This window comes from Takifugu flavidus, chromosome 16, assembly GCF_003711565.1.
Source record: "Takifugu flavidus isolate HTHZ2018 chromosome 16, ASM371156v2, whole genome shotgun sequence".
NCBI lineage: Eukaryota > Metazoa > Chordata > Actinopteri > Tetraodontiformes > Tetraodontidae > Takifugu > Takifugu flavidus.
This window is the reverse complement of record NC_079535.1, coordinates 11,951,819-11,977,553: the sequence shown is the minus strand read 5'-3', so window position 1 is coordinate 11,977,553 and position 25,735 is coordinate 11,951,819. Positions and strand designations below refer to the sequence as shown.

At 50.7% G+C, this 25,735-nt stretch overlaps 4 protein-coding genes across 8 annotated transcripts; 1 reads left to right on the top strand and 3 right to left on the bottom strand.

Annotated features, from left to right (window-relative positions):
• Positions 1-200: 200 nt before the first annotated feature.
• Positions 201-13,258, top strand: mapkbp1 (mitogen-activated protein kinase binding protein 1). Of its 3 annotated transcripts, none has more exons than XM_057011492.1 (31): positions 201-877; positions 1,679-1,770; positions 2,984-3,046; positions 3,234-3,291; positions 3,767-3,937; positions 4,007-4,144; positions 4,215-4,397; positions 5,040-5,057; positions 6,184-6,344; positions 6,556-6,754; positions 6,889-7,023; positions 7,110-7,401; positions 7,475-7,600; positions 7,674-7,744; positions 7,835-7,956; positions 8,062-8,137; positions 8,229-8,340; positions 8,450-8,513; positions 8,614-8,730; positions 8,813-8,889; positions 8,963-8,994; positions 9,107-9,247; positions 9,323-9,451; positions 9,544-9,671; positions 9,736-9,857; positions 9,998-10,150; positions 10,239-10,320; positions 10,410-10,759; positions 10,901-11,536; positions 11,921-12,006; positions 12,415-13,258. In XM_057011492.1, the coding sequence occupies exons 1-31, from the start codon at positions 758-760 to the stop codon at positions 12,649-12,651; spliced, it is 4,491 nt and encodes a 1,496-aa protein (XP_056867472.1). In that variant the 5' UTR covers positions 201-757; the 3' UTR covers positions 12,652-13,258. The 3 variants fall into 3 exon arrangements, with proteins under 3 accessions (XP_056867472.1, XP_056867471.1, XP_056867474.1); XM_057011491.1 differs by having other exon boundaries at positions 8,810-8,889; XM_057011494.1 differs by lacking the exon at positions 5,040-5,057 and having other exon boundaries at positions 8,810-8,889.
• On the bottom strand, positions 13,112-18,994 carry LOC130512986 (EMILIN-1-A-like). 3 transcript variants are annotated; one of them, XM_057011520.1, is made up of 17 exons: positions 18,033-18,994; positions 17,748-17,831; positions 17,057-17,140; positions 16,909-16,971; positions 16,742-16,822; positions 16,300-16,374; positions 16,098-16,172; positions 15,789-15,851; positions 15,576-15,650; positions 15,332-15,394; positions 15,197-15,259; positions 15,071-15,133; positions 14,779-14,820; positions 14,530-14,592; positions 13,973-14,038; positions 13,734-13,862; positions 13,112-13,689 (listed from the first exon to the last, which is right to left on the bottom strand). In XM_057011520.1, exons 1-17 carry the CDS (start codon positions 18,412-18,414, stop codon positions 13,616-13,618), a joined length of 1,545 nt encoding a protein of 514 aa, XP_056867500.1. In that variant the 5' UTR covers positions 18,415-18,994; the 3' UTR covers positions 13,112-13,615. The 3 variants fall into 3 exon arrangements, with proteins under 3 accessions (XP_056867500.1, XP_056867498.1, XP_056867499.1); XM_057011518.1 differs by having other exon boundaries at positions 13,112-13,670; XM_057011519.1 differs by having other exon boundaries at positions 13,112-13,670; positions 15,576-15,632.
• A 267-nt stretch (positions 18,995-19,261) lies between these two features.
• On the bottom strand, positions 19,262-23,051 carry atg14 (autophagy related 14). The gene is made up of 11 exons (XM_057011525.1): positions 22,536-23,051; positions 22,099-22,161; positions 21,925-21,967; positions 21,763-21,844; positions 21,437-21,674; positions 21,135-21,364; positions 20,941-21,058; positions 20,777-20,867; positions 20,497-20,582; positions 20,241-20,415; positions 19,262-20,153 (listed from the first exon to the last, which is right to left on the bottom strand). The coding sequence occupies exons 1-11, from the start codon at positions 22,811-22,813 to the stop codon at positions 20,031-20,033; spliced, it is 1,527 nt and encodes a 508-aa protein (XP_056867505.1). The 5' UTR covers positions 22,814-23,051; the 3' UTR covers positions 19,262-20,030.
• Positions 23,052-23,264: 213 nt separating this feature from the next.
• Positions 23,265-25,710, bottom strand: tbpl2 (TATA box binding protein like 2). Its single transcript, XM_057011531.1, is given in 9 exon segments — positions 23,265-23,475; positions 23,713-23,807; positions 23,979-24,146; positions 24,249-24,340; positions 24,614-24,701; positions 24,772-24,988; positions 25,080-25,217; positions 25,220-25,262; positions 25,648-25,710. Coding segments are annotated over 9 exon segments (966 nt in total). The 5' UTR covers positions 25,696-25,710; the 3' UTR covers positions 23,265-23,398.
• Between the last annotated feature and the right edge of the window lie 25 nt (positions 25,711-25,735).

Sequence of the window (25,735 nt, the reverse complement as noted above, 5' to 3'; positions counted from 1 at the left end):
ACAAAGTGCAGAAAGAGAACACAAGCTTAAGAAAAGCTTAAGACATTTGCTGGTTTAAGAATCGTATCACTGCTGCTTGCGGCTGCGCGGTGCGGTCGCGGCGCGGCGCTGTCTTTTGACGCTGCTGCGTGGCGCGGCGGAAGTGCGTCAGGTTGACAACAGTCGCGCCGGAAATGTCAGAAACCGCAATCAAAATAAAAGCACTGCTAAATACCAGTGGGACGTTAACGAACGTTTAATAACAAAACTTTATATCTCCGTCGTTACAAAGTAGAGACATAAGTTTAGTCTCAGTTTAGTTAACGTGGCGTCTGACTAAAGACGATTCAATCTCCTACCTCATGAACAATTATATTAAAGATTCACATCAAGTGTGAAGCAATCACGTCGTTATTTTTTTTATGTGTATTGTTGCTTTCACACTTAAAACGTCCGATGTGATTGTAATTGAGAAATTGACACAATTATTAAGAGTTATTATTCCTGAAAGCTCGACCGGAAGTGCTCACGACATCGTCGTCGGGCCGTTGACGTCGATGCGCCAGGCGGTCGTTCTTCTTCGGTTCTTGTTGAGGCCGCTTCGTGGCTTTACCGCGACGCGGGTCAACGATGCGGTACGGCAGCGGGAGAACCGGAGTCCGTCAATTCTCTCAGTACCCAGGCGGACCCAGGCGGGGAGCATGACCGCGGCGTCGGAGGAGACAAATACAGGCGGTAGCCGGTGAGAAAAGCAGCTAGCTGAGCGGCTAACGGCGAGATGACGGCGGAGGGAAGCGGCACGATCCGGAGCCGCATCAAGAACCTGCTGCGCTCCCCGTCAATTAAACTCCGGAGGCGGAGCGGCAACGCGCGGCACAAAGAGGACCGCGGCGACAAGGCAATCGCACGCACGCACACACACGTACACACACGCGCGCGCGTGGAGTGTGTCAGTTCTGTGACATAGTGCAGCGATTATTCTACCTCCTGTTAATCACCACTAATATAAATATTGAAGAACACGAACATTGCACACGCGTGCGTGGTTCGAGCATTGATCTTGCGCGCTCTGCTAAGACCTAGAAAGCTTGAGTGTAAGCTTGGGTCAGACTTGCTTTGGATCTTGTTTTGGGAAAACTGGACCTTCGTTGTGGTCCAATGTTTAAAGGAAGGTACCTGTCAGTCTGGTTTCTCCTGTTGGTCCCTGCAGGGCTTCCATGGCTCAGCCCACATCCCAGAATGCTCTGCTCCCTGTTTGAACTGTCTGCCGGTGGCGTTTTCAGGAGTGTAGATCCGAACCCCGGCACCACCTTCAGGTCCTGACCTGGTCTGATCATCTGCCCACCTTGAGGATGTTCCTCGGGTGTGTCTTTGTGTTCTGCTGATGGTTCCTCTTCAGAACATTGAGAGCAGACCACCAAAAACATTTGGCGTTGCTGTAATGAGCCATTTGCTCCAGGAAGGGTCAGTTTCATCACATTTGTTTTGATTCAGGATCTCATTTGATCTCCTGAAGGAGACAAATATGTTCAGAGTCAGGTTTGAACACGCCTTTGACGCCCCGTCTGCAGCTGAATCACGCTGTTTGATCAGTGTGTGTGTGTGTGTGTGTGTGTGTGTTGGGACCTGCTACATGCCCAGAACACACACCCTGACTTGATGTCCCACAATATGATCATTGATGGTCTTTGTTCTCCAGATACACCTGGAGAAGGTTCTGGGTATCACAGCTCCAGGGAACCGAGCTCTGGCCTGCGACCCCCAAACTGGACTACTGGCGTATCCCGCTGGGTGAGACACACACACACACACACACACACACACACACACACACACTGTGCGATTTTGGGCCGTCACAGACATGAAGATGACCAGAATCGTTCGATGTGCCTCCACGTCAGGGCTTCCAGCCTGATTCCCCCCATTGTTTTTGATTGGTTTTCGCCGTAGATTGATCACGCGCGCCGATACGGTGCGAGCTGACGCTGACATATCGACATAGATCAGAGCCTTCCACGGCCTTATGAGGTGGTTAAAGTCGCGCGGTCTATAAAGGCCTTTAGACTTTAACCTGGAGGGAGGTGAAATGTGAGTGTTGGGTCACTGTAAACCCGTCGCGACCGCTGAGGGGGGGTTCTGTGAGACGCTAATGCAGCGGTGGAGATTAGAGTCATGAGAACATCACGATGAAAGAATAGACCTTCTGTGAAGTTTCAGATCAGATTGTCAGATTAAACGCGGGTTTCCAGAAGCGGCGTTCCCACGGGGAACCTCAGAACTCTGTGAGGAATCTGCCCCTCTAAAGGTTCTTCAAATCTGGATTTTGTACCAGGTCAGAAGTGAATTTGATCCCAAAGATTTAAGAAATGCAAAAAAAACCTCAGCTTATTAGTGATTAACTTGGTTATTAATGAGTAATTATCATCTGTGTAGCTTGTGTGACCCCCCAAAAGATGATGGGATGTATTGAATGCACTTAACATCCATCCATCCTCACTAGTTAGTGCACTGTTTAGGGAACATGGGGGGATTTTGGACACAGCCTCATCCTGTCACATGACTGATCAGTTCTGATGACCTCATTAAACCGTATTAATCGGTCATCTAATGAAGGGGGACCTCACAGGTCAGCCGTCCCAGTTTCAGCCCGGAGGAATGTTGGGAATGTGTGAGGGCCAGTGTTTGAATGAGGCGCAGCTGCTGATTGGCTGGAGCTTCTTCGGTTTATGGTCAGTGAAGAAGAAATGGGTCAGTGGAGCGAGGGGGGCGGGGCTTCAGCGGGGGTTAATGTGGACGGAGCGAGAGACACCACACGAAAGAGAGGAAGGGATGATATCAAAATCTGATCCGTGCTGTACTTCGTTTCAGAATGAAAACCTTTTCCCCCCCATGTGTATAGAAATGAAACACGTTCAAAAGAAGAATAAAGATATTCCGGCTTTAATGATGTTGGGAGGAAGGTGGGAATGTGGCTGCGCTAACTTGCTAACCTCTTCATGTTCAGGTGTGTTGTCGTCCTGTTGAACCCTCAGAAGAACAAACAGCAGCACATTTTCAACAGTTCCAGGTAAAAGGAGCTCTCACTTCAGATGAGCGTAGCATTTATTACCTTTTTATTAGATTATTACTTTATTACAGAATCAGCTATGCTGGTGGGAGTTTATTTTATTAATGTTTATTAACGTAGTCCTTTAGTGCTGATCCCATTCATCCGTGTTCATGTCTGGAACCTCGGTGTGCTCTCGGTGTTTTAGGAAAGCCATCACCACACTGGCCTTTTCTCCAGATGGGAAGTATGTGGTCACAGGAGAGGTGAGTCTGGTCCTGGTCTACCTGAGCCCGCTTCGCTGCTGGTCCCAGTGGATCCCGCTGCACAGGCTCAGCTTCATCATTCCTTATATTAGAAATGTGGACAATCATGATGAAAAACTGAGAACATTTAAATATGTACTAAACAGATTTCGCTTGTGTATGTTCACCTACATCTCTGGCCCCGCCCCTTCATTATTATCCCTCTCTGACCACGCCCCTTCATTATTTCCATCTCTGGCCCCGCCCCTTCATTATTTTTCCTCTCTGACCCGCCCCTCTCTTCAACAACATATCTGACCCCGCCCCTTCCCCTTTTCCCTCTCTGGCCCCGCCTCTTCATTATTTCCATCTCTGGTCCCGCCCCTCTGTTCACCAACATCTCTGGTCCCGCCCCTCTGTTCACCAACATCTCTGGCCCCGCCCCTCTGTTCACCTCCATCTCTGGCCCCGCCCTCTCATTCTCTTACTCCCCCAGAGCGGTCACATGCCGGCGGTGCGGGTCTGGGACGTGTCGGAGCGTCTGCAGGTCAGCGAGTTGCTGGAGCATAAATACGGCGTCGCCTGCGTGGCGTTTTCTCCTAACGGGAAGTACATCGTCAGTGTGGGATACCAGCACGACATGATGGTCAACGTGTGGAACTGGAAGGTTCGGAAGCCCCTCCTCTAATCCAGATCGGTGCTGGTGCGGATTTCGATGATGACGTTTGTTTCTCAGAAAAACGTCCTGGTCGCCGCCAACAAGGTCTCCAGCAAGGTGTCGGCCGTCTCCTTCTCCGACGACAGCTCCTACTTTGTCACCGCCGGCAACCGACATGTCAAGTTCTGGTACCTGGATCACGCCAAGACCTCCAAGGTCGGCCGCGCCCTCGCCAGCTGTCAAACGCCCGTCCCCGTTGCTCATCCCTATTGGTCGGTGTGTGCAGGTGAACTCTACTGTGCCTCTGCTGGGGCGTTCGGGGCTTCTGGGAGAACTCAGGAACAATTTCTTCAGCGACGTGGTGTGTGGGCGGGGCAAACAGGCCTCCTCTACGTTCTGCATCACTTCCTCTGGCCTGCTGTGTGTGTTCAACGACCGGCGACTCCTCGACAAGTGGGTGGAGCTACGGGTGAGTCAGCATGGCCATTTTAGGATGTGTGCTTGAGATGAATGGACCAGAACGCGGGACGGGGCGGCGCTGACCCGGGCTCTGGTTGTTGTCAGTGCCGATTCCAGCATTACGTGTTAGCGCTGCGGCTCAGAGCAGGCTGGTCGGGTCAGCACAGGCAGTTTCCCTTCTTTTATCATGATTTTCAGAGTTAATAAAAAATACATAAAGTAGCAGTTTAATAAAAGTTCATAGCCGCTAGTCAGTAGTTCCGTCCTTCCATCTTTTACAGCGTTATCTGTTAACAGGCTCTCCAAGGTGACAGCAACAGACCGTAGCCGAGTTAGCTGCCAGGCTACTGGAACTAGTTAGCACCAATCTTTTAGCATCAACGACCCAGTTTGCTGTTTTTAGCAGTTTTTAGCTGTGTGAATTATCCTTCACACATTAGCAGCAGATATGAGTTAGCATTGTTGTCTGGTGCTGGTGAACCTCTCTGGTCACCTGACCTGCTCACCTGTCTTCAAACACGTTCCCTGTTACACTGTGACATCACGGCTGGGCTACAGGTGTGTGTGTGAGCTCTGTCAATCTGAACACTGTCCATCAGCTAATGTTTGCTAACAGAAAGTTCCTCTGCTTCCTCATCTGCTTCCTGTGCAGACAGTTGACGCCGCCTCCGTAAGTTCTCGACACAGTTGGATTCAGTCACTCCTCACTGGTTCCATTGATGTCCTCTCACTCCATTGGGCAGTTCACCAGAATGTTGCACACACCACTGTAGTACACAAGCAACCTGTTAGCATTCTCTTGGGCTTTGGCTTTTTTTGGACTGGTTATAATCAGTCAGCTACTGCCTGCAAACGTTTGGCCCTGGTCAACATTTCAGGTCAGACAGGTGGAGGTTGAAATGCTCTCCAGAAGTACTAAATTTACAAATGAAACACTCTGATTTGGACAGATTTAAAGTGTAAAGAGAAAAGATTGAGAATCCCAGGAGACCTTTAACCATTAGACCTTCGTTAGCATGGCTTGTTAGCTGATGCTAACATCAAAGCTTTTTAAATACCCAGACTCTTCTAGTCTTGTCCCAATAATCAGCAGCCATGAGTTCCTCTGAGCACCTGAGAAGACTGTCAGAAGCTGGAGCTTCCTCTCCTCGCCCTCAGCACAACATTCACAGGTAGACAAAAGACTGGATGATGAACAGAGGATGGCTGATGGATAATGATCCTGAACACACCTCAGGTCCACCATGGGCCACCTCGAGAGGCTCCAGCTGAAGGTTCTGAACATCATTGTAACTCTGTGGATCAGCCTGAGGTCCGGGAACCCGACAGAACTTAAGAAGAACATCCCTCCAGCAAAAACTGAAGGACTCTTGGCTGCTACAGAAGCAGTGATGCTGGCTACTAACACTGTGGGGGCCCAAACCTCTGCTGAGGGGCACAAACGTCCCTTTGCCTTAGCTAGTAGTGGTAGTTTAGCTGAGATGCTTTTCATCTTCCACCTTCTGAACTTCACAGGAACAGAAACTCTGACCAGGAGCCCAAACTTGACCTGCTGTAATAGCGTTTAGCCTCACTGGTAGCCACGCTGTCGTTCTGCTAGCATACATACAGGAACTCCTCTCAACACGAGGTAAACAACACTGTTCATTCAGTCATTCAGGCATTCATTCATCACAAACAGCCGACGCAACAGAACATGAAAGACACAATCTTTGATCCTCATTACATCAGCATCCACCACACGTCGCCGTCAGCTGATCTTTCGGGCATTTACCCAGAGTTCCCTCTGTCTCCAGGTGTCTCAGGCCACCTGTCTGTCCATCACGGATGACTTGATCTTCTGTGGTTGTTCCGATGGGACCGTTCGAGCTTTCAGCCCCGTCGACCTGCACTTCCGGTGCACTTTGCCCCGCCCACACAGCCTCGGAACTGACGTTGCCAGTATGGTGGACGCCAGGTAAAGTTTCCATGGCAACAAACAGCCTGAGTACCCATAATGCAGCTCGCCCGCCGTCTCTTGGGGTGTTGACAACTCATCAGCTCATTATTTCACTGAGTGACGATACAGCAACACTCAAAAGACGGTTTCAGGCCTGTTACCATGACAACTAATCTCTGTTCATTCGGTACTGGTGAGTTCTTTAAATGACCTTCGTCCCCTTCCTCAGTCAGCTGTTCTCCTGCAAGCCGGGGAGCCGTTATCCCGACACCGTGGCCGTGACCTACGACCCCGCTCACCGCTGGCTGTCCTGCATCTACAGCGACCACAGCATTTACGTGTGGGACATTGGCGACGTCTCTGACCTCCGCAGGGTTGGGAAGCTGTACTCCGCCCTGTACCACTCGTCCTGCGTGTGGAGCGTGGAGGTGAGCGCCACTCTGCTCCGGCCGTGCGGGGGCCCGGTTGGGTCTCGCCAGAAAATTTTTAACACATCAGGGACAAAGAGGACACGTCCGGTTGGTCACCCCAGGTTCAACAGCCGCCCTGGTCTGTTCCACAGGTGTATCCAGAGGGAGGGGGAGGAGCCGGCAGGGGGGCGGGGCCTGGCTCTTTCTTGTCCTGCTCGTCAGACAGCACCATCCGACTGTGGAACCTCGGCAGCCACAACACCATCAACAGGAACGTCCTGAGTCACGTACGACAACACGCTGCTGTTTACACACACCTCCACCTGTACCTGCTCACGAACGACCACACCTGCACACACACCTGACCCCTCAGGATCTGCAGGAGGTGATCTACGTGGATGACATCAACTGCCTCCTAGACGCCGACTGCACCGCGGTCTGCGGCGGCAGCTCGGAGAAGGCGGGGCCAACAGACGGACAGCAGGCTGACCAGAGCAAGGCGGGGCTTAGGACCCTGAGGGTGAGTCCTGATGGACAACACCTGGCCTCTGGAGACCGCGTGGGCGTCCTCAGGATCCACAGTCTGGACACTATGGAGGAGATCCTGAACGTTCAGGCTCATGACTCAGAAATTCTCTGTCTTGAGTACTCCAAACCGGACACAGGTGAGAACCTGCTTCATTCATGTCACCTGATCCCAACACAGAGGTCAAGAGGTACCGCCTGCCCCCCCCACAGGACTCCAATTGTTAGCCACAGCCAGTCGGGACCGTCTGATCCACGTTCTGGATGCAGGCCGAGACTACAGCCTGGTGCAGACTCTGGACGAGCACTCGTCCTCCATCACCTCCGTCCGCTTCACCAGTGAGTTCATGTCATGTGACTTTGACACTAGCTGTCAGCCCTTCCTGTTGGATATCCACTTCCTGTGTTTCAGCCAATGAGGGGAAGGTGAGGATGATCAGCTGTGGCGCCGACAAGAGCGTGTATTTTCGCACCGCTGAGCAGGTGAAGCCACGTTGGATCATGATGCTCACTGATGACGCGGGTATCAATCGCTGCAGCCATCTTCACCTCTTCTTGTCTCCATGGCGACAGACCGACGAGGGTTTGGAGTTCACACGGACTCATCACGTGGTCAGGAAGACGACGCTCTACGACATGGACGTGGAACCCACCCGGAAGTACGCTGCAGTGGGCTGTCAGGACCGCAGCATCAGGTAATACACACACTACCGTGTGTGTGTGTGTGTGTGTGTGTGTGTGTGTGTGTGAGGGAGGGAGAGAGAGAGAGAGTCAGGGGTCAAGTCCTCTTGCTTCTGCAGGATCTTTAACATCAGCAATGGGAAACAGAAGAAGTTCTACAAAGGCTCTCAGGGTGAAGACGGAACACTCATCAAGGTCAGTCTCTCCACAACTCCTCCTGCGTTACCATGGCGACAGCCGCTGTGGCCTCTGTCAGGGTCCTTACTGTACCCTCCTGTCTCTGTAGGTGCAGATCGACCCTTCAGGTCTCTTCATTGCCACCTCCTGTTCAGATAAGAACATCAGCATCTTTGACTTCTACTCTGGAGAGTGTGTGGCCACCATGTTTGGACACTCTGGTGAGGGGGGGGGCAGATGTGTTGATGATGATGATGATGATGATGATGATGATGATGATGATGATGATGAAGAACCTTCTGTTGTGTCACTGTTGTTCTGTGTGTGTAGAGATTGTAACAGGGATGAAGTTCAGCAGTGACTGTCGACACCTGATCACCGTCTCTGGAGACAGGTCCGTAATTATGACATCATTACTCCCTGTGACGACATCACTGGTCATGTGACCAGAATTGTAATACTTCATGCTTAAACTGAAACGCGTGTGTGCGCAGCTGTATCTTCGTATGGCGCCTCAGTCCTCAGTTGACCATCAGGATGCGTCAGCGACTCGCCGACCTTCGGCTCCTGAACTCCCAGAATGCAGCGCAGCAGAACCTGGTGACTCTGAGGTAACCTGATTATAAGACTTGACCTGGTTCCCCTTAAACCGGTTTGTGCTGACGTGATGGTGTTGACGCGCACGCGCAGCAGGGACGCGTCGTTTCCTCGTGTCGTGACCCTGTCGTCAAACAGTGACAAGGAGGAGGAGGAAGAGGACCAGAACAGAGGTCAGCCCCCGCGTCACGTCAGCAGTGAAATGTCCAGGTCACGTCTTACAAATGTTGTTTTGTTTATTTACAGATTCACCCAGTAACACTGCCAACAGCACCAAGGTCAGTGAATGCCACGTGCTGCGTTCAGGGTGTTTGGTTTCACCAACTCTTCCTCCTCTGCTTTAAGAAAGCGTTGCTAACCTCCTCCTCTCTCTCTTTGGGATTGCTCCAGGAGCAAATGGGGGCTCGGACGCCCCGCCGGCGCTGGTCCAGCAGGGACGCCGGCTCTGAGGACGATCTTCTTATGGTGAAGTCCATGTTGGACCTGAGAATGCTGGAATCCTACTGTGCCGAGGAGGACGAGCAGCTGGAGGTACCAAGCCTCCATTTCCAGTTTGATGTGAAAGCGTCACTGACTGATCACCTGACTGTTGTCCCGCCCCCTCAGGTGAAAACATCCCCCAGCAGCACCAGCAGCAGCTGTCCCAAAGGGGTGAGTCCAGTCCCAGAGGTGGGACGGCACCGGTCCAAGCAGGAGCTGGGGAGCACGGTCAGCCTGCAGGTCACCTCGGCGTGGGTGAGCAACATGCTGGAGTACAGATCACATGACGGCACCAGTGCATTGTGGGATCAATTCTTTGAAAGAAGCTTTTAATTTACCCTCTCTAGTTGACGGATAAGGGGACGACGACCAATCACAGGCCCAACTACATCAGGCTGTCCAGTCAAACCCCGGACGAGGAGAAGCCGGTGCTGTATCCTGACCAGTGGGAGGACACTGTGAGCCTGGTAGAAAGGTGAGTGCGGTTCTTCCTGTCCATCACAGAGCCAGCCTATCTAAACCCCGCCCCTTCCTGTCAGCGAGTTCCAGGTGAAGGAGGCGTGTCCTGCTGCAGACGGACAGCAGGACAAACCCAGCCCGGACAGCGGCTGCTCCCTTGGCTTCAACTCCAGTTTGTCAAGTCCAGTCCAACCAGGAGAAGGTGAGAAGAACTCCTGTTGGTCCAATGTGTTGTTGACACACGCATCATGACCAGTGAATGTAGTCCTAGCATTAGCTTTAGCCTGGTAGCACGGAACCAAGGCACAAATCTGGTGGTTTTAACTGGTTTATCAACCACAGAACCTTCCAGTGCGGATGGGAACTCCTCAGGGCTGGAGGAGGACGAAGAGGAGATGGGCAGAGGAGCAGAGGCTCAGGTGGTTCTTCAGACCCCAGACCAGGAAGCTTTCTTGAAGGAACACTTTGTCACGCTAGCTGAGCTGTCCAACCCAGGTAGCCTCGGCAGCATTAGAGGAGGGATCAAATGTTCCGGCCATCGTGAACTGGGCCTTTAATGGACGTTTAAACTGTGTTGTGACAGGAAGTCCAAGCAGAGCAAGTCAGAGCTCCAGTGATAATCTCAGCATCTCCTCGAGGTTCTTCACCCAAAGTTCAGGAGGAAGGTAAAATAGACCCAAAGTCTTTAAATCCCTCTGAAACCCCACTGGTTCTGTTACTTTAGATCATAACTCTGGTTCTCCATCCTCCCTAGTCATACGGTCCTTTCCTGCCAAACTTTAGCTGCTAGAGGAACTGGAGGATCAGAGGAAAAGGTCCAATCAGAGATCTCTGAACTCCAACCTCAGATGATGAACCAGGACCTGTTACACGACCAAAAACCTAAACACAACCAGACCAGTAAAGGCCAAACACAGCCTCCACAGGAGGGGAGCCGAGTCCAGCAGAGCCTGGTGGACGACAAGGGGACGTCCATGCAGGCCCCCCAGAACCCACCACTGAAGAAGAGGGTCCAAATGGCTGCTGATTCTGAGAGGAACCAAGGGAACCCCTCATCAGAACTTCGGAAGACTCAGTCAGTCCAAAGCCTAGTGAGCAACACAGGTAACAGGGACAGTTGTAAAAGCAGAACTGGTGTGAGTCCAGACTGGACCGGGGACCTGTCCTGGTAAAGATCTCTCCAACGTGATCCTCATGCTTGGATTTGGTCTTAACTCGCTACTTTATCCTTTCCTTCTTCCACAGACGTGTCCCTTCACTTGCCCCTCCCTCTTCAGCGCCCCACGACCCTCCCCTCCTCTCCGAGACAACCCCAGTCATTAGCTTCCAGCCTCCAGAGGCCAGCTCCTGCATCGCCAAGGTCCCCCCTGCAGGAACTCCCCCAGCCCACGGTGAGGAAGCCTTCATCTTCAGCCTCCTCCACTCCAGTGGTGCCGCGCTCCTACATGAGTCCCACCACCAGCTCCAAAGCCAAAATGTCCCGTTCCGTCTCCGTGGGTGAAGGCATTCATCTGCCCGAGCCCACCGAGGACCCTTCAGTGGCACCGTGCTCGCAGGTCAAAGACACTCTCCCGGCCGCTGTAGCCACACCCCCTCACGCCGCTGTAGCCACACCCCCTCACGCCACTGTGGCCACACCCCCTCACGCCGCTGTGGCACCTGTCGTCGTGACCCTCTCATCTCCTCTGAGTAGTCAGGGGAACCAAGCGGTCCCGCCCACTCGGACCCTGCACACTCGGGTCCCCGGGGGCAGCAGACCCCTACCAGACAAGCCCTCTCTCTCCTCTTTCTCGCCTTCACGGCCTCCATCGGTACCCGCGTCCCTATCGACTCCACCCCCTCAGGAGGACGAGACACCAGCAGAACCGGGAGTCGACTCGGGTCAGAACTTCTTTCTTCTCTTTTCTTGCATTAACGCTGCTGCACATCTGAAGATCAAACAGGATCAGTTGGTTTTATTCTATAATAGATAAATCCAGCTGTGTCATCAGCATAGTTGCAAACCAGCTGAATAATGTCCCCTAAAAGGACTGGACCCGGTCCAGAACCTTGAGGAACACCATGACAAACCTACTGTGTGAAGAGGAAAACATCCTTAGCATAAACAAAGATGAATCTATCTGCTAAATCTGATCTGAACCAGTTTAATCCCAGTGACCTGCTCCAGTCTCAGGAACAGGATGATCTCGTCAGCTGTATTAAAGGTAACGCTGGGATCCAGTAGATCCAGTATAGAAACCAGTCCACTGTCCGTTGTCTCTGCAGATGAGCCAATCAGTGTTGAGACCTGCAGAGCTCTGACCAACGACCTGCAGAGGTGCTTCAGGAGAGCCACACACCTGTATCGGAAGGTCAGTGTGAGGAGAGAAGATGGAGGTTTTTCCACCGGTTTCTTTAACTCTCGGATTTAAAAAAAAAAAAAAAGGCTAAATTTATTCTCACGTTAGCTTCAAAGTTTGCAGCGAAGTAAAAATTAATTCAGAATTTTAAACGTTAGATTTGGTTCCAATCTTACCACCAAACATCAGTGCACTTGCCTGTTTCCATAGCAACATGCTAACAGCTAGCACTTCGAAAACATTGCAGGGCAATATTTAGGGAGGAGGGATAAGTTGTGGCGAGTCAGGAAAATAAGATGCTTCAGGAATGTTCCGGAATGTGATCGGTTCAAGGATGTGTGATCACTGACACCAGCACTGACCTCATCAGTGATGACGTCATCATCCGTCGGGTCACTCACCTGTTTGTGTCTCCTGAAGGTGAGCGCTTCGTCGGGGGACGACTCCTCCGCCAACCAGAATCAGATGGCCGTTATCCTATCAGAGGCTTTCCAGGCCATGAGGGTGGAGCTTAACGGTCTGCCTCTGGGCCCCCCGAGCATGATGGGAGAATTAGGGGAGTCCAAGATGACGGCTCTCCTGGAGGAGTACTCGCTCCTCCTCCTGCAGGCAGTTGAACGGCGGCTCGATGCTCCTCTTGCTGCCCCTCCTCACTAACGCCATTCCAGACACCAGCTGCTCTCCAGGCCCCGCCTCTTCTACAGGCCACGCCTCTTCTCCAGACTCTGCCTCTTATGCAGACTCCGCCTCTTCTACAGACCCCGCCTCTTCTACAGACCCCGCCTCCTCTCCGATGAAGGTGCTGAAGCCATTTTTCTTCAGAACTTTCTCAACTTCTGAGTCTTACGTGAAACTTTGAATGTTTTTTTAAAACAAACTTTTTACCAAGTTGTTTTTATCCTCTAACAGTACGTTCACTTTATTGATCTTTGATCTTCAATTTTACTAGTTTAAAGATGTTCTATGCCACTTTGAGCAAACTTATTCCTCTTGATTTCACATTGTGACTTGCATCCCTCAATTCCCAACAATTAATTTATTTCCTGTTTGTGATAAAATGGGACAAGTTCATTCCCTTTAAAGAAACCCTTTAGATGTTGTCATGGTAACACCAATGTTTTCTCGCTTCAGTATTTTTAATGACAACTAGTCTTCCAAACAGTTTGTTAGCAGGGTGAAAATGTTTTACTGCTGAGCTGATTTTCTGTAATGTTAAATACAGAGTTGTGATACTGTCAACTCATAAAAATTGGTTTGAAACAGCTGTTTTGTTCCAGCTAATTCATTTATTAGCCTTCACAAGTCCTTTAAAAGTAAAGTTTAGTATATCCTGATATCCGAGCTGTTATTGTTGACACCATGTATCACTCGTACCCTGATTCCGGGTCTGCCAGCTCACAAGGAGAACAACAGGAAGCCAGAGAAGCAGCTGAGGTTTTGGGAGTCATCATAGAGACGATAGCTGGCTGGCAAATGCAGGCACACCACATCACCCTCTTCCAGCATCAGGACCACACCACTGGACATGGAAGCATGGCCACCATGGTTGTTCAGGCCCAGGTTGAAGAGGACAGGCTTATTGTTGCGGTACAGGTAGAGGCCCGTGTATCCTCTGAGGTAATCACCGGCGGTGAAGCTGAAGAAGTAAAGTCCTCGGACTGGAGCTGTGAACACGCCTGACACACAGAGGAGCTCCTGTTACCCGGGAGTGAAACACGTGGCCAGTCACCTGTGCTCACCTGTGCTCTGGTTGTAGGCACCACCAACATTGCTAAAGGGCTTGGAGAAGATCAATGTCGTCTCCTCGTCAAAGGGTCCGACAGATCCTGAATCTGTCAGACCAGCAGAGAACGCCACCTTCAGCTGACCTGGAACAAAAACAGCTCAACAACTGCTAAAAACGGGGGTCAAGATTATATGCACACACCTGTACGTGTGTGTATTATGAGTTGAATACAGAAAAGGTGCTTGATATCACCTGATTTCTCTGCTGCCTGCACATCATCCAGCTGTTCCTGGACGGCTCCCAGTTCAACTTTCAGCTCTACAGGAAGCAGAAAACAGCTGATTCCTAACTCATTACTAACGGCTTCATCATTTCACTTCAATATTACTCATAAGGCGTCTCACACCACCCAACAAGCAACAGCGGCAGGAAAAACTGCCTTTAACAGGAATAAACCCGGAGCAGGACAGGCTGATTCAGAGTGGCTAATGATCAGATGCTAGCAGATGAAATGGGTATGTATTGACAGTTTTATGAGTTACCAGATAAAAAAAGAAAATGGTTTTTCAGTTGTTCATTTGTTATTCCGATTCAATATCTCCTGAGTTCCCACTGAAAAACTACAATCCCCACAATTCCCTGGGACAGTTGTCACCCTTGTCACTGAATCAACAAAGCTAACCTCTATGGAACTATGGAAACAGGAAGGACGAACAACTGGTGGATTCTAAACTGACTTTGTGTTGGCGACATGTTTCAGAAGTTTCTGACCTTTGATAGGTGGAAGAATCATCTTTGTTAAAAATCACCTGAAGTCTGCACCTGTAGCTTCATCATCAGGACGTTTGCCTCACTCAGTCGTCTCTCCAACGCTACAGAAGCAGAGCAGATGGTCACATGATGCATGTTAACCATAAACATTGATAACTATTCTACCCATCACATTACATTCCCAACTTTCACTCTGGAGTTCACCTTGGTGACCTTTGAACCCAAAAAAACCCAGCAGAAACATAGCAGCCAATCACACACACACACACACACACACACACACACACCTGTGTGGACAACTTGAGCAGCTTCCAGCCTGGAGACGACATCTGTCAGGACACAGAAGCATAGACGGTTGGTCGCCCTCTAGTGGTGGGCATCAGTAAGCAGTTTCAGCATGCGCCTCAGTTATTGGCTGCGTCCCTCACCTCCTCGCCATTTAATATTCAGAGATGTTGATTAACTCATGGAAGCAGAGACCATGTGGTAACCGAGGCGATACACTCATTACACCCCTCCAAAGTCCTTCTACACCTGTCTAATTTAGCCCCGCCCTAATCCTCCTTGACAGACGTTTACCTGCGTTACTGATCTTCAGCTGGTCGAGCGTGGCTCCGCCCCCACTCAGCTGGACCTGCAGCCCTGACAGGAAACAGGTTTGATCAACTGTTGCCGCCCCCGATCAGCCGAGTTCCATCCGTTTACCATCAGCGTGACTCTTCAGCTGATCCAGCCGCTGCTCCGCTGATCCCAGTCTGACCCGGAGAGCTGAGCAACACAAACATCATCAGCACGGCGCCGGAGTCCACACGGACCGGTCGTCAATATCTGATCAGTCACCCGTGTGTTCAGTCCTCAGCTCCTCCAGCTGCTCCTCACTGACCTTCAACCTGACCTCCAGAGCTGGACGACAACATTCAGGTGTGAAACTACAGACGAGCAACTACGGCCAGAAACTACACACATCAGATACACACGTGTAAAAAGGGCTTAAACAGGAGACAGGATCTTTACTGGAACAAGTTTAAACCAGTTTTATGTGTGTAAAAGTTGATCTGTTTTATTCGTTTATTGACAGATTCACCTTCTGTGTGATTCTCTCTCAGTCGGGACTCAATGGATGAAATCTGGTCCCACTGACCTGAAAACACAAACAGGTCTGTCGGGTGTTAGAGCTACGCTAATTAGCAGCATGCTCATAATTGGAGTCAGAGGAATTGTTTGTTTGTCAACGTGCGACTTCTGTCTTTATGTTGGGCAGCTAACATGCTAACTGTAGCAGCTACAGGTGGCTCACCTCTGTTTTCAACCTGCAGCTCGTCCACGCGCGTCTGCGCTGATCCCAGCCGACGACCTTGATCTGTGAAAGTGATGTCACAGGCGTCATGTGACCGTCTCTGGCACCAATAGTTTTTGTAGGCCCTAGGTATCGAGGCCCTACAGTAACGAGGCCCTCCAGTAACGAGGCCCTACAGTAACGAGGCCCTCCAGTAACGAGGCCCACAAGTAACGAGGCCCTGCAGTAACCAGGCCCTCCAGTAAAGGGCCTCCAGTAACAGAAGTTTTAAACTGAAAACTCAACTATCATCAAGATCATGTGACCAACCTGCTGCATTGATCTTCAGCTGGTCCAGGTGATTTTGGCTGGAATTCAGTCTGCTGTCAATCACTGATAACTGATCTGGAATCAATACACAAGGAAGGAAGGGAGGGAAGGAGAGACGGATGGATGATGGATGGATGATGGATGATGGATGGATGGATGATGGATGGATGAATGGATGAATGATGGGTGGATGGATGCTCACTGTGGATGAAGAGCTCGAGTCGTTCTGCTGACTTGGTGAAGTTCTGCTCGAGTCCATTCAGTCGACAGTGAACAGCTAAAAAAACATAAACGAGTGAACGAAAGAATGAACGAGTGAACGAAAGAATGAACGAGTGAGCTCGACAGCTCAACACATCAATACGTCATCCAACAAATGTTAATTTTTTCAGTGACTTATGAAAGTCTAATGATTTGTTTGAAGAGAGCAGAGGATGTTCCAGAGGTTGTGGAAGCTCTGAGCACCCGTAGAGGAACCCAGAGGTGGGTCAAACATCAGGGAGGACGCCACAGGTGTGGCTCCATCAGAGACCACGCCCACTCACCCACCTCTCCTCTTTACCTGAGAGCCTCCATCTCATCTCTAAAATCAATAACTGATCGATCAGATTGGAGTTGAACCCGCCATCGATCAGTTTCGTTACCGTGTGTCGTGGCGCTCAGCTCCTCAAGTCGGACGTCCACGTGTCTCTCCAGCTCAGAGGAGCTATTGGACACCTGGAATTCTGGGAAAAATGAGTGAACCTAAAGATGAAGCTTCTGTTCAAGCTTCCACTGAGATAAGGAAATGCTTGGTGATCAATAATCTGACCTGAGGTCTGTTTCATCAGCTCCTCTATCAGCTCTTCAGTACTACACACTCTGAGAGCCAGGACTGAAACAACAGACAGGATGTGACATCAGCAGACTGGAAATGACATCACCACCAGCAATGTGAGCAAGAGGATGATGATGGTGACCTGCGTTCTTCCTCTTCAGCACCTCCAAAGTTCTCTCGCTCGCCCTCAGTCTCATCTGCAGGAACGGCAGCTCTGTTGCCGTGGCTGTGGACGGACAGTAACCATGGTTACCTGAGATATAACTGACCAAATGTGACTTTAGCTACATGCTAACACTAGCTTCCATTAAAATGTGACCTTCAGACCAGCCTGAGACAACCTGAAGCTGGCTGAGGACAGTTCTGATGAAGACTGAAGGTGGTTCTGGTGGAGACCGAGAAAAGATAAGAGAGACTGAAGCTGATCAAGATGAAGATGAAGATGAAGATGGGCGTCTCTCAGCATGGAACTCTGCTCTGGAAAGGTTGGTAAGTGAGGAGCAGCAGCTCAGGGGAGCAGCTGCTGCCTCCAGGGGCTCTGGCCTGTGGTGAGGAGCTTCAGAGAGTGAAGATTAGGAGACATGAAGGTTCTCTGGATGGAGATCAGAGCAGATCTGGAAAAGCTGGTTTGGAATGAGTGGTCGTCCTGGTAACGAGGTCAGCAGAAATATCTACTCGTGAGGACAGAAGGACCAAGCATGAAGGTTGATTCTGAGCTCCAGGCCTCCTTTCTCCTGGCCCATTAGGTTGGTTTTGTGTGCCTTCAGAGGCCTTATTGGAGATCCTGACATGATCCTGACAGGTATGAAGAAGCTGGGATGACAGAGGCTTACCTGTGCTCTTCTTCACATGCTCCTCAAAGGAGCTCTCACTGCTGTTCATCCTGGACCTGAGTGTGGACACCTCAGCTGCTTGAGCTGAAACAGAACAGCAGCACTTTTTGTTCTGCACTAGAACTTCGTTGTAAGCAAAGGAATGAAAACGATGGCGGAGGTGTTAATGAAAAGCCCCTCAGAAGGTTCTTCAGCTCCACTAGAAGAGCCACTAGAGCACTGGGGCGTCCCCTAGTAGCTAAATAAGACCATGAAAGTGTCCACACGGACCTTTGACTGACCCACCTTCACTCTGCACCTCCAACTTCTCCACCCTCCTCCTCAGACTGGAGCCCGGCTCCATTAGAGGTTCCTCAGCCCGACGGAGCAACGTGTCCTCCAGCTGATCTAGTCTCCGTCTCTGCCGCTCAGACTCCACCTGCCAGTCCCTCAGCTGGGTCTCCATGCTACGCTGGGCTTGACGCTGCCCCACCTCCGCCGCCTTAAGGCTCAGGACCAGCTCCTTCAAACCCAGGAGCTCATCCCACAGGCTGTGGAGCTCCGGAGGGACATCGGGCTTCTTCTCATCGTGGTCTGAAAACTTCTTGATGTCCTCCTGATGGACTGAAACCTCTGAGCAGCCCTGACGGACACACAGCAGCAGGAACAGAGAGAGAAGACCATTCATCCTGAAACAGAACCTGTGGCTCAACACGGGTTCACCAGCTTATATACCCCCCCCCCACACACACACACGCTAATCTTCAAGCTCCTGATGCATGACTTCACAGAGTTTTCCTTGATTCAGCTTCAGCTAATGAAGCTAGTCAGATGCTTTCAAGCAGAACGGGTGAGGAACCTTCTGCTCAACACCAAGTGGACCTTCTGACAAAGAAGACTGGATCTGATTCAGTCCAAGGGGAGAAACCTCCTGCAGGAGCCGCCTCAGGTCCAGTTGGCCCACTCGTGTGGGCACCTTCGTCAGCGATGACCGGCGGTCGACCATCAGCTCCGTTATAGTGGAGCTAACAGGCTCCAGGTCCCAACGGCAGGATCAGCTCCTCTTCTGCTGCTCTGCATACCTCACATAGCAAACATGCTAAGCTGCAGCTCTGACACGTGTCCAGATTATACACACGTGTGGAGTTTGACCTTCAGCCCGATTTGAATTTACCCGTAGATGAAACATGAACATCTTGGTTGATGCGCAGCAGAAACCCACGACCGCGTCTCGCTGAGGCTGAAAACATTCGTAGCCCAAAGATCCCCCACAGTGAAACCCTGGACGCAGAGGCTAAAGCTAGCGTGGGGCTAAATCAACATTTATTTTGTAAAATAAAGACACACCGTCGCTGTTGTGGATTTTAAATATTGTGGTTTCAGTGGCATCAATCGCTCGAGCAGCTTCTTCATTAGCATAACGGTATCGAATCGGCATGTTTGGAGCCTACTGTGGTAAAGTAGCATGAGCTAACCTGAGGCTAAAGCAAACACAACATCATGCTGGTAAACAGAAGCTAAGGTTTAGTCAAGAGTTAAAACCCAAACAGGATTTTATTTTCATGGCAACAGGAAAAAAAAAAAACCCAGATCCATTTAAAATGGTTGTTGCTCTGACAGCAAGAACAACAAGGCATCATCATAGTGATATTGCTTCACAGAGACACCACAAGGCGACTCCTCGGTTCAGTCCAGCCCCCTGACCCTGGATCAGTGTCAACGCAGAACCAAACTGTCAAAAAAAAAATCACATCTGCTATTACCATGGTAACAAGTGTCTGTCGGCATCATCACAGGAGGGCCCATGAGTCATTTAGTTCTGATACAAACGCAATAAAAGTGTGGTTCCTGTAAGAGAGGACAGACAGAGACGGGGCCGGGAGGTCAGAGGAGGATCTTCTCTCAGAGGACCTCTGGGAGAACAGTGCAAGTCAGGACTACACCAGGAGGCTAATCTCTACCGCTTGTGGAAATGAGCTAACCTCGGCTAAAGAAGCCTGCAGCAGCTACGTTACAGCTATGATTACTTTAGCTACCGCGATCCAGCTCCTGGAGCTGGTCTCATGTTAATGTTGCCTAAAGTCCAGGTTGTGCGATTGTTTAAAGGCGTCGCCCAGCGCAGGTGTGAGGACCGGACATTCACAACAGTGTCAGCATACAGCCGGGACACACTCGGACAGCAGCCGGCGCGTCCGAGTGCTGTCAGCCAATAAAAACGTCTGATTGGTGCGAGTCTGACCTCTGACCCCAGTACAGTCTAACATTCTAATCATTCAGAAACAGCAGCACAGTTCTGATCCAGGGTCAGCGATGGCCCGTGTACGCTCTGAACCAGGACGTGACGGAGGCGGCGGCGGAGGAGATCATCCCGCCGGTGTTCGCCGAGGGCTGAGACACCTGCAGTGCACTCTGGGAAAGATCCATGGCCTGGAGGAGAAAAGGAGGATGCGGCCCGTTTACTGACAGCACCTTTCAACATTCACGGGTTTCTGGTCCATTTGCTGCACGTCCCACCTGCGATGGGATGTCGCAGAAGCGTGGACTCGGTACCGTCTCCCAGTCCGTCCCCAGGTCCGTCTCCTCGTCCGTCACCACTTCATCCCCGCTCTCGTCCTCCAGGCCCGCCGCGTCCGGCTCCACGAACTCCATCGACTCCTCCAGGTCGGCGCTCACCTCAAACGGACCCGTCCTGGACCGCGGCCAGAACCACAGAAAGTAGCTCAGCGATATGGCGGATTAGCTCAGGCTGGACGGAAAACACTGATCTCACCTGCCGAGGTTGTTGTTGTCGGGGGCAACCAGAAACATGATGTTCCTTAATGTGTGATGGGGGTGAAGATTTTCACTGTCGACATGCTACACACACACACACACACACACACACACACACACACACACACACACACACACACACACACACACACACAGTAAGTGTTTCTGGTCAGGTGATCACATTGGCGGTGTTTTAGGACGGTGGTTCTGGTGGTGCGTTTGGGTGTAATCAGTAATGTGTGGTGCTGTGGATGTTGTGGCTCCGGTGCTGGTCTGACCTGAGAGAAGCACAGGTGCAGGATGTTGGTGTTCAGTTTGTTCAGAGCTCTGGTGAAGCGGTACCTGTTCAGGTTGTCCCCACAGAACTCGCTGTGGAACAGAAAGGTGGGTCAGACGGAGGGAGCTCCGATATCCCGACTGCCCTGCGAGGCGACGCGCTCACCTGTTGCAAAGCTTCTTGGGTAAATTGACATCGAGGATGTGTGACAGGATGGTGATGAGCTGTGTGATGTAGCACAGGGCGGCGCTGACGGTGTGTGCTGGGTTGATGTGGTCCAGTTCTGGGTGGGTCATAAGGTCACGCTGATAACCCCGCTGTGTACATTCAATGCGCAGAGGCCCCGCCCCCCTCCTCACCTGGCCCTTGATTGGCGCTCTTCTCCTCCACCCAGCTGTAATAGGCAGAGCAGTCGCCATTGCTGGGTAGAACCACGGGGGGTCCAGTGATGCTGATGCTGGTTTCTCCGTTCTGGTCGTCCCAGATCCAGCGACCGGACAGGTAGGTGGTCCGGCGGGCCTCAGCCAGCTCGCTCACCGTGGTCGACGTCAGCGCCAGGTCGCACTCTGCCAGCACGTCTGCAGGGTCCCTGAGCAACAGACACACTGGCCCTTCAGGCTCAGGTTCTGATCCGAGGTCCGATCCCACCGGCGTGGCTCACCTGTTGCCTTGTTTCTCCTCCTTCATGGGGAAGATGTAAATCGTCAGCTCCGTTATGTGTTCCCGTCTCAGAGCCGCCAGCTTGCTCAGCGTGGCCTGCAGGTCTCGACCCCGCCGCTCGAGGAGGTCGCCGAGGCGCCGGTTGTGACGGTCGATCTTGTCCAGTTTCTCCTGGTGTCGACCTGCTCGGCGCTGCAGGCGCTGACGTTCCTCTTGAGAGTGTAGGAGCAGCTCCGAGTCTGCAGCAGCAGGAAGAGGAGGCTGGTAAGAACCTCTGGGTTCCTCTCCAGAGCCGGCAGGAGAACTCTGAGGAACCCGGACACTCACCGCTCTTCAGCTGGTTTTTACATCCAGAGATCGACTCCTTCAGCTGATCGATCGTCACCCGACATGACATCATCTTCCATTTCTACCGGAATACAAAAGGCGTCAGTCGTGTTCGTCAGCGACCTGCCGGACCTCGACATCGGCGGAGCGGACTGAACTCACCATCTGATCAGCCTCCAGCTTTCTGCTCATGTTCTGGATGACTCTAAGGAAACACAACTCATCTGTGACTTCCAAGCAAACAACACACAACAGCAAACTATCCCAACGTGTTAGTTTGTTCATGACTATTAAGGTGATAACTATCAATATCAGAGCGGATCTGATGTGTTTCACCTCTGTTGCAGTTGCTCCTTCTCCTCCTTCAGCTTCTTCAGTCGCTCCACCTTCTCTTTGTACCTGCAAACAATTCAAAAGGTGAGTAAAAGTTATTGGATCCATTGCTAAATTGCTGTTTGTGAGACTTATTCTTCGGTAGAAGTGTTAGAAAGCATTACAAACCCGGCAGCTGAACAGGCCAGCGCACCTAGCGGCTAATAGCTCTAAAGCTAGCAGCTCGAATGCTAGCATCTAATAAACTACGTCTGCCGACGTGCCCTTTAACCAACAACGTTGGCAGTGGGGTAAACTACAAATTCACCATCAGCTATCGGAATAAACCGATTGTTATATTTTCTTCTATAGTCTTCTTTTAAACCGGGCGGGGATGTTACTTAAATCAGTAACTGTGTCAAAAGGCTGACAATAAGGGTGCATGTGAGGACACTTCAAACCTTTCAGAGTTTTTTCCGCTGAAGTACACAAAGTCTCCGGCCTGGATGCACCGGGCACAGGTCAGCCTCCGGCGGGAGGTGCTGCACAGCGGGCATCGCTCCACGGCCACCGACAGTCCCTCCGCGTCGTCCACGGACTCGACCATCGCACAGCCCGAGATGGACTGAGGAGGGTGGGGTTGGTGGTGACAAACGGGCGGCCTCCCGCTACAGTGAGGATCGGCGGGTGTTGCAGCGCATTCCGGCCCGGAATGCGAGAGTCCCGCTGAGGACGCCATGGACGGGGAGCTAAAAGCTAACGAGCGTACACGGCTAATCTGACATTAAAGGCTGTTTTATGATCAGAGGTGACATTCCGTACAGCTGAGCGCTGTCTCAGAACTCACACCGACCCAGCGGCCGCCTCACTGGCCCGGGGCTCGCTGTTATATCGAATAAAAAGTAATAAAATGTCCAGACTTCAAACAGCAGCAGACATGTTTTTGTTTTGATGAGCATCGTGTGGAATCGCCCACTTCCGGTGACGTCACCTCGGTTGTGTACTGGCACCGCCCCCGAACTCCCGTCACGTGGACGGTTTTAAGGAGCAAAACTGTAAAAGATTATAACAAAGATAATAACCGCATTTTCAATACATCCTGTAAAGCTCCCCCCTCTGCTCTAATGTCAGAAAATTAACACGGGTTTTACGATCTAAAACATTTGATTCAGCTTCAATTTTGTGCAGTCTCTGAATAATTGTCATTTATTTTTTCTTTCAGGGTGGGAAATTGACAAACAAGTGAGGTTCACCACTTCGAACAAAAGCCTAAACAAAACCTTTTTAAGTTCATATGGACCGGATGTGACATCACCAGTGGGTCTCACTGTTTCCGGAAGCCTCGCAGGATCGGATAAATGTTCTCGAAGGCCTCGTAGATCTCAGCTCGTTCTTTAGCGCCTGGAATTTAACACACGACTGTGTCATTATGACAACTGTTTCTGGAAAAACAGCAACAACAGAAGATTTGGATCCAATCAAATGTTTTTATTTTAATAATACACAGAAACGGTTTGCGAAATGGAAGGTGTTGGACAGGTGTGGGTGGAGGACAGAAATTAAAGATATCTGCTGACGAAAGTAGCTGATGGCGTCACTTTCAGACACAGCAACAGCTACATGAACCTGAGTATTTACCGGTCAGAACCACTTTTCCTGAAACAAAGATCAGCAGGACGATGCGTGGCTTCACCATGCGGTAGATGAGTCCTGGAAACAGCTCCGGTTCATAACTGCACATCAAAAATAAAGTCGGAAAGAAGGTTCAGCTCATGTGACGCTCTCTTTGCAAATGCCTGTTTTGATCTACAACAGGTATAGCTGTTGAAACGAGGTGGTACCAGAACCTCAGGTTGGGTTTCAGAGCTTCTGGAGGGTTCTTTAGTAGCAGTCAGTGTTGCTACCTGCTAAACTGTTGATGGGTCAGGACCAGTCCTTCCAGTCTGATGGGAAAGCAGACGTCACAACTTGCCACCATGTTCTGGATTTTGAAGTCCATGAATCGGGCTGGGAAGCCCAGTTTCTGCACCACGCGAGCGTACTTCCTGGCTGCCAGTCGTGACTGCTCCTCACTGAACACAAAGGTTTCAAATAAAAATGGACAACACAGAAGTTTAGAATGGCCGATAGGCAGCTAGTTAGCTAGTTAGCCTCAACTGGCCGGGCTGACTGACCTTTTGGCTCCGGTACAGACCATTTTTCCTGAGCTGAAGATTAGCGCGGTGGTTCTGGGTTCACGAATCCTCATGATGACTGCAGCGAAACGCTTGAATGACACAAACGGCTTGTTTTATTAATGGATACAACAAAACTAATAATATCAGTGATGTTTTACAACCAAACTCTGACAAATTGACTTTTATAATCGATTGGTAACCATCATTGATGTCTGTCAAGGGAACAAGGAAGCCACAGACCAATAATTTACCAACCTCTGCTGTCCATCTGCAGAGGCACTTCATTGGTGCAGTAATACTAGTAATAATAGTAATAATAGTAATAATCCATGTAAACCATGTATTGTAATACTTGGGGGTACCTTTGGGTTGTACTCTGCATTTCTAGCTTGGAGGGCAATAAACTTTAGATCCAATGGACACCCGAGGTTGACTGTAGAGACGATGTTCCTGCACCAGATCAGCTGTGAGTACCACATACTGTACTGTAGTAGTATTGAGTAGTAGTGCAGTGACTCACTGAAGCTGTGGGATGATTCCTGACCTCTCCGTCACAGGGGTCATTGGAGTCATGGGGGTCATTGGGGTCATTGAATAGAAAGGGGAGTTGTGTACCCCACCTCCTAACAGAGAGGGGTTCTGCTGGTCAAATGTGGCTGCTGGTGTTGCGGAATTCTGGGAGTTGTAGTCAAGGCACACCGCACTATCCTGAGACACAGCCCGATCTTCAGCCTGAGCTGTGGACACAGGTGAGCTCATGCTGACTCAGGAGGACAGGTGGATCATTTTAAAAAGCAGTTGTATTTCTGATAACCAATGACATCACACCTGTGTTGTCATGGTGACCGAGTTCCTCCTGTGTGCTTAGGTCATCAGGCAGGAAGCTGAGGTCCAGTTCCGCCCCTGATTCTCTGCTGGGCCCCGCCCTTCCTGACAGGTAGGTGGAGTCTGTGTGGATGAGAGGGCGGGGCTATGCAAGCCCAGCTCCTCCTCCAGTATAAAGCCAGAGTCCTGTGACAATCAAAGGCGTCTCATCATTCATGAGAGTGACAGGTTCAATTCATTTCTTCCTCAGAACTTTAGAAACTTTGTTTTCCCTGCATCGGCTCAATGTTGGAAGGTCGTGTTCCACAAGAGTTGGGGGGGGGGGGGCACATTCAGAATGCTGAAACAAAAGGTAGCCAGTATTTGAAATATCCCCTCCTGAAATAAAATCTGTTCGGCAAATAAACCCAAAGAAGAGGCTGCAGTTGTCTTATACACCATTAAAATCCTTGAGGACGTCCAAGATTTAATCAATGGATAAATTCAGGTTATTAGACAAGGTGAGATCTTGAAAGAGGCGAACAGTAAAAAGCAGAACGTGATGCTCCCACAAGCTTTCGCTGTTACTCACATTTGCAATGGAGTCTTCGAAGTAACGCTCCAGCGCAGACTCATCCATGATGAGAAGGTTCAGGACCTGATCCAGGAGCTGACACAGC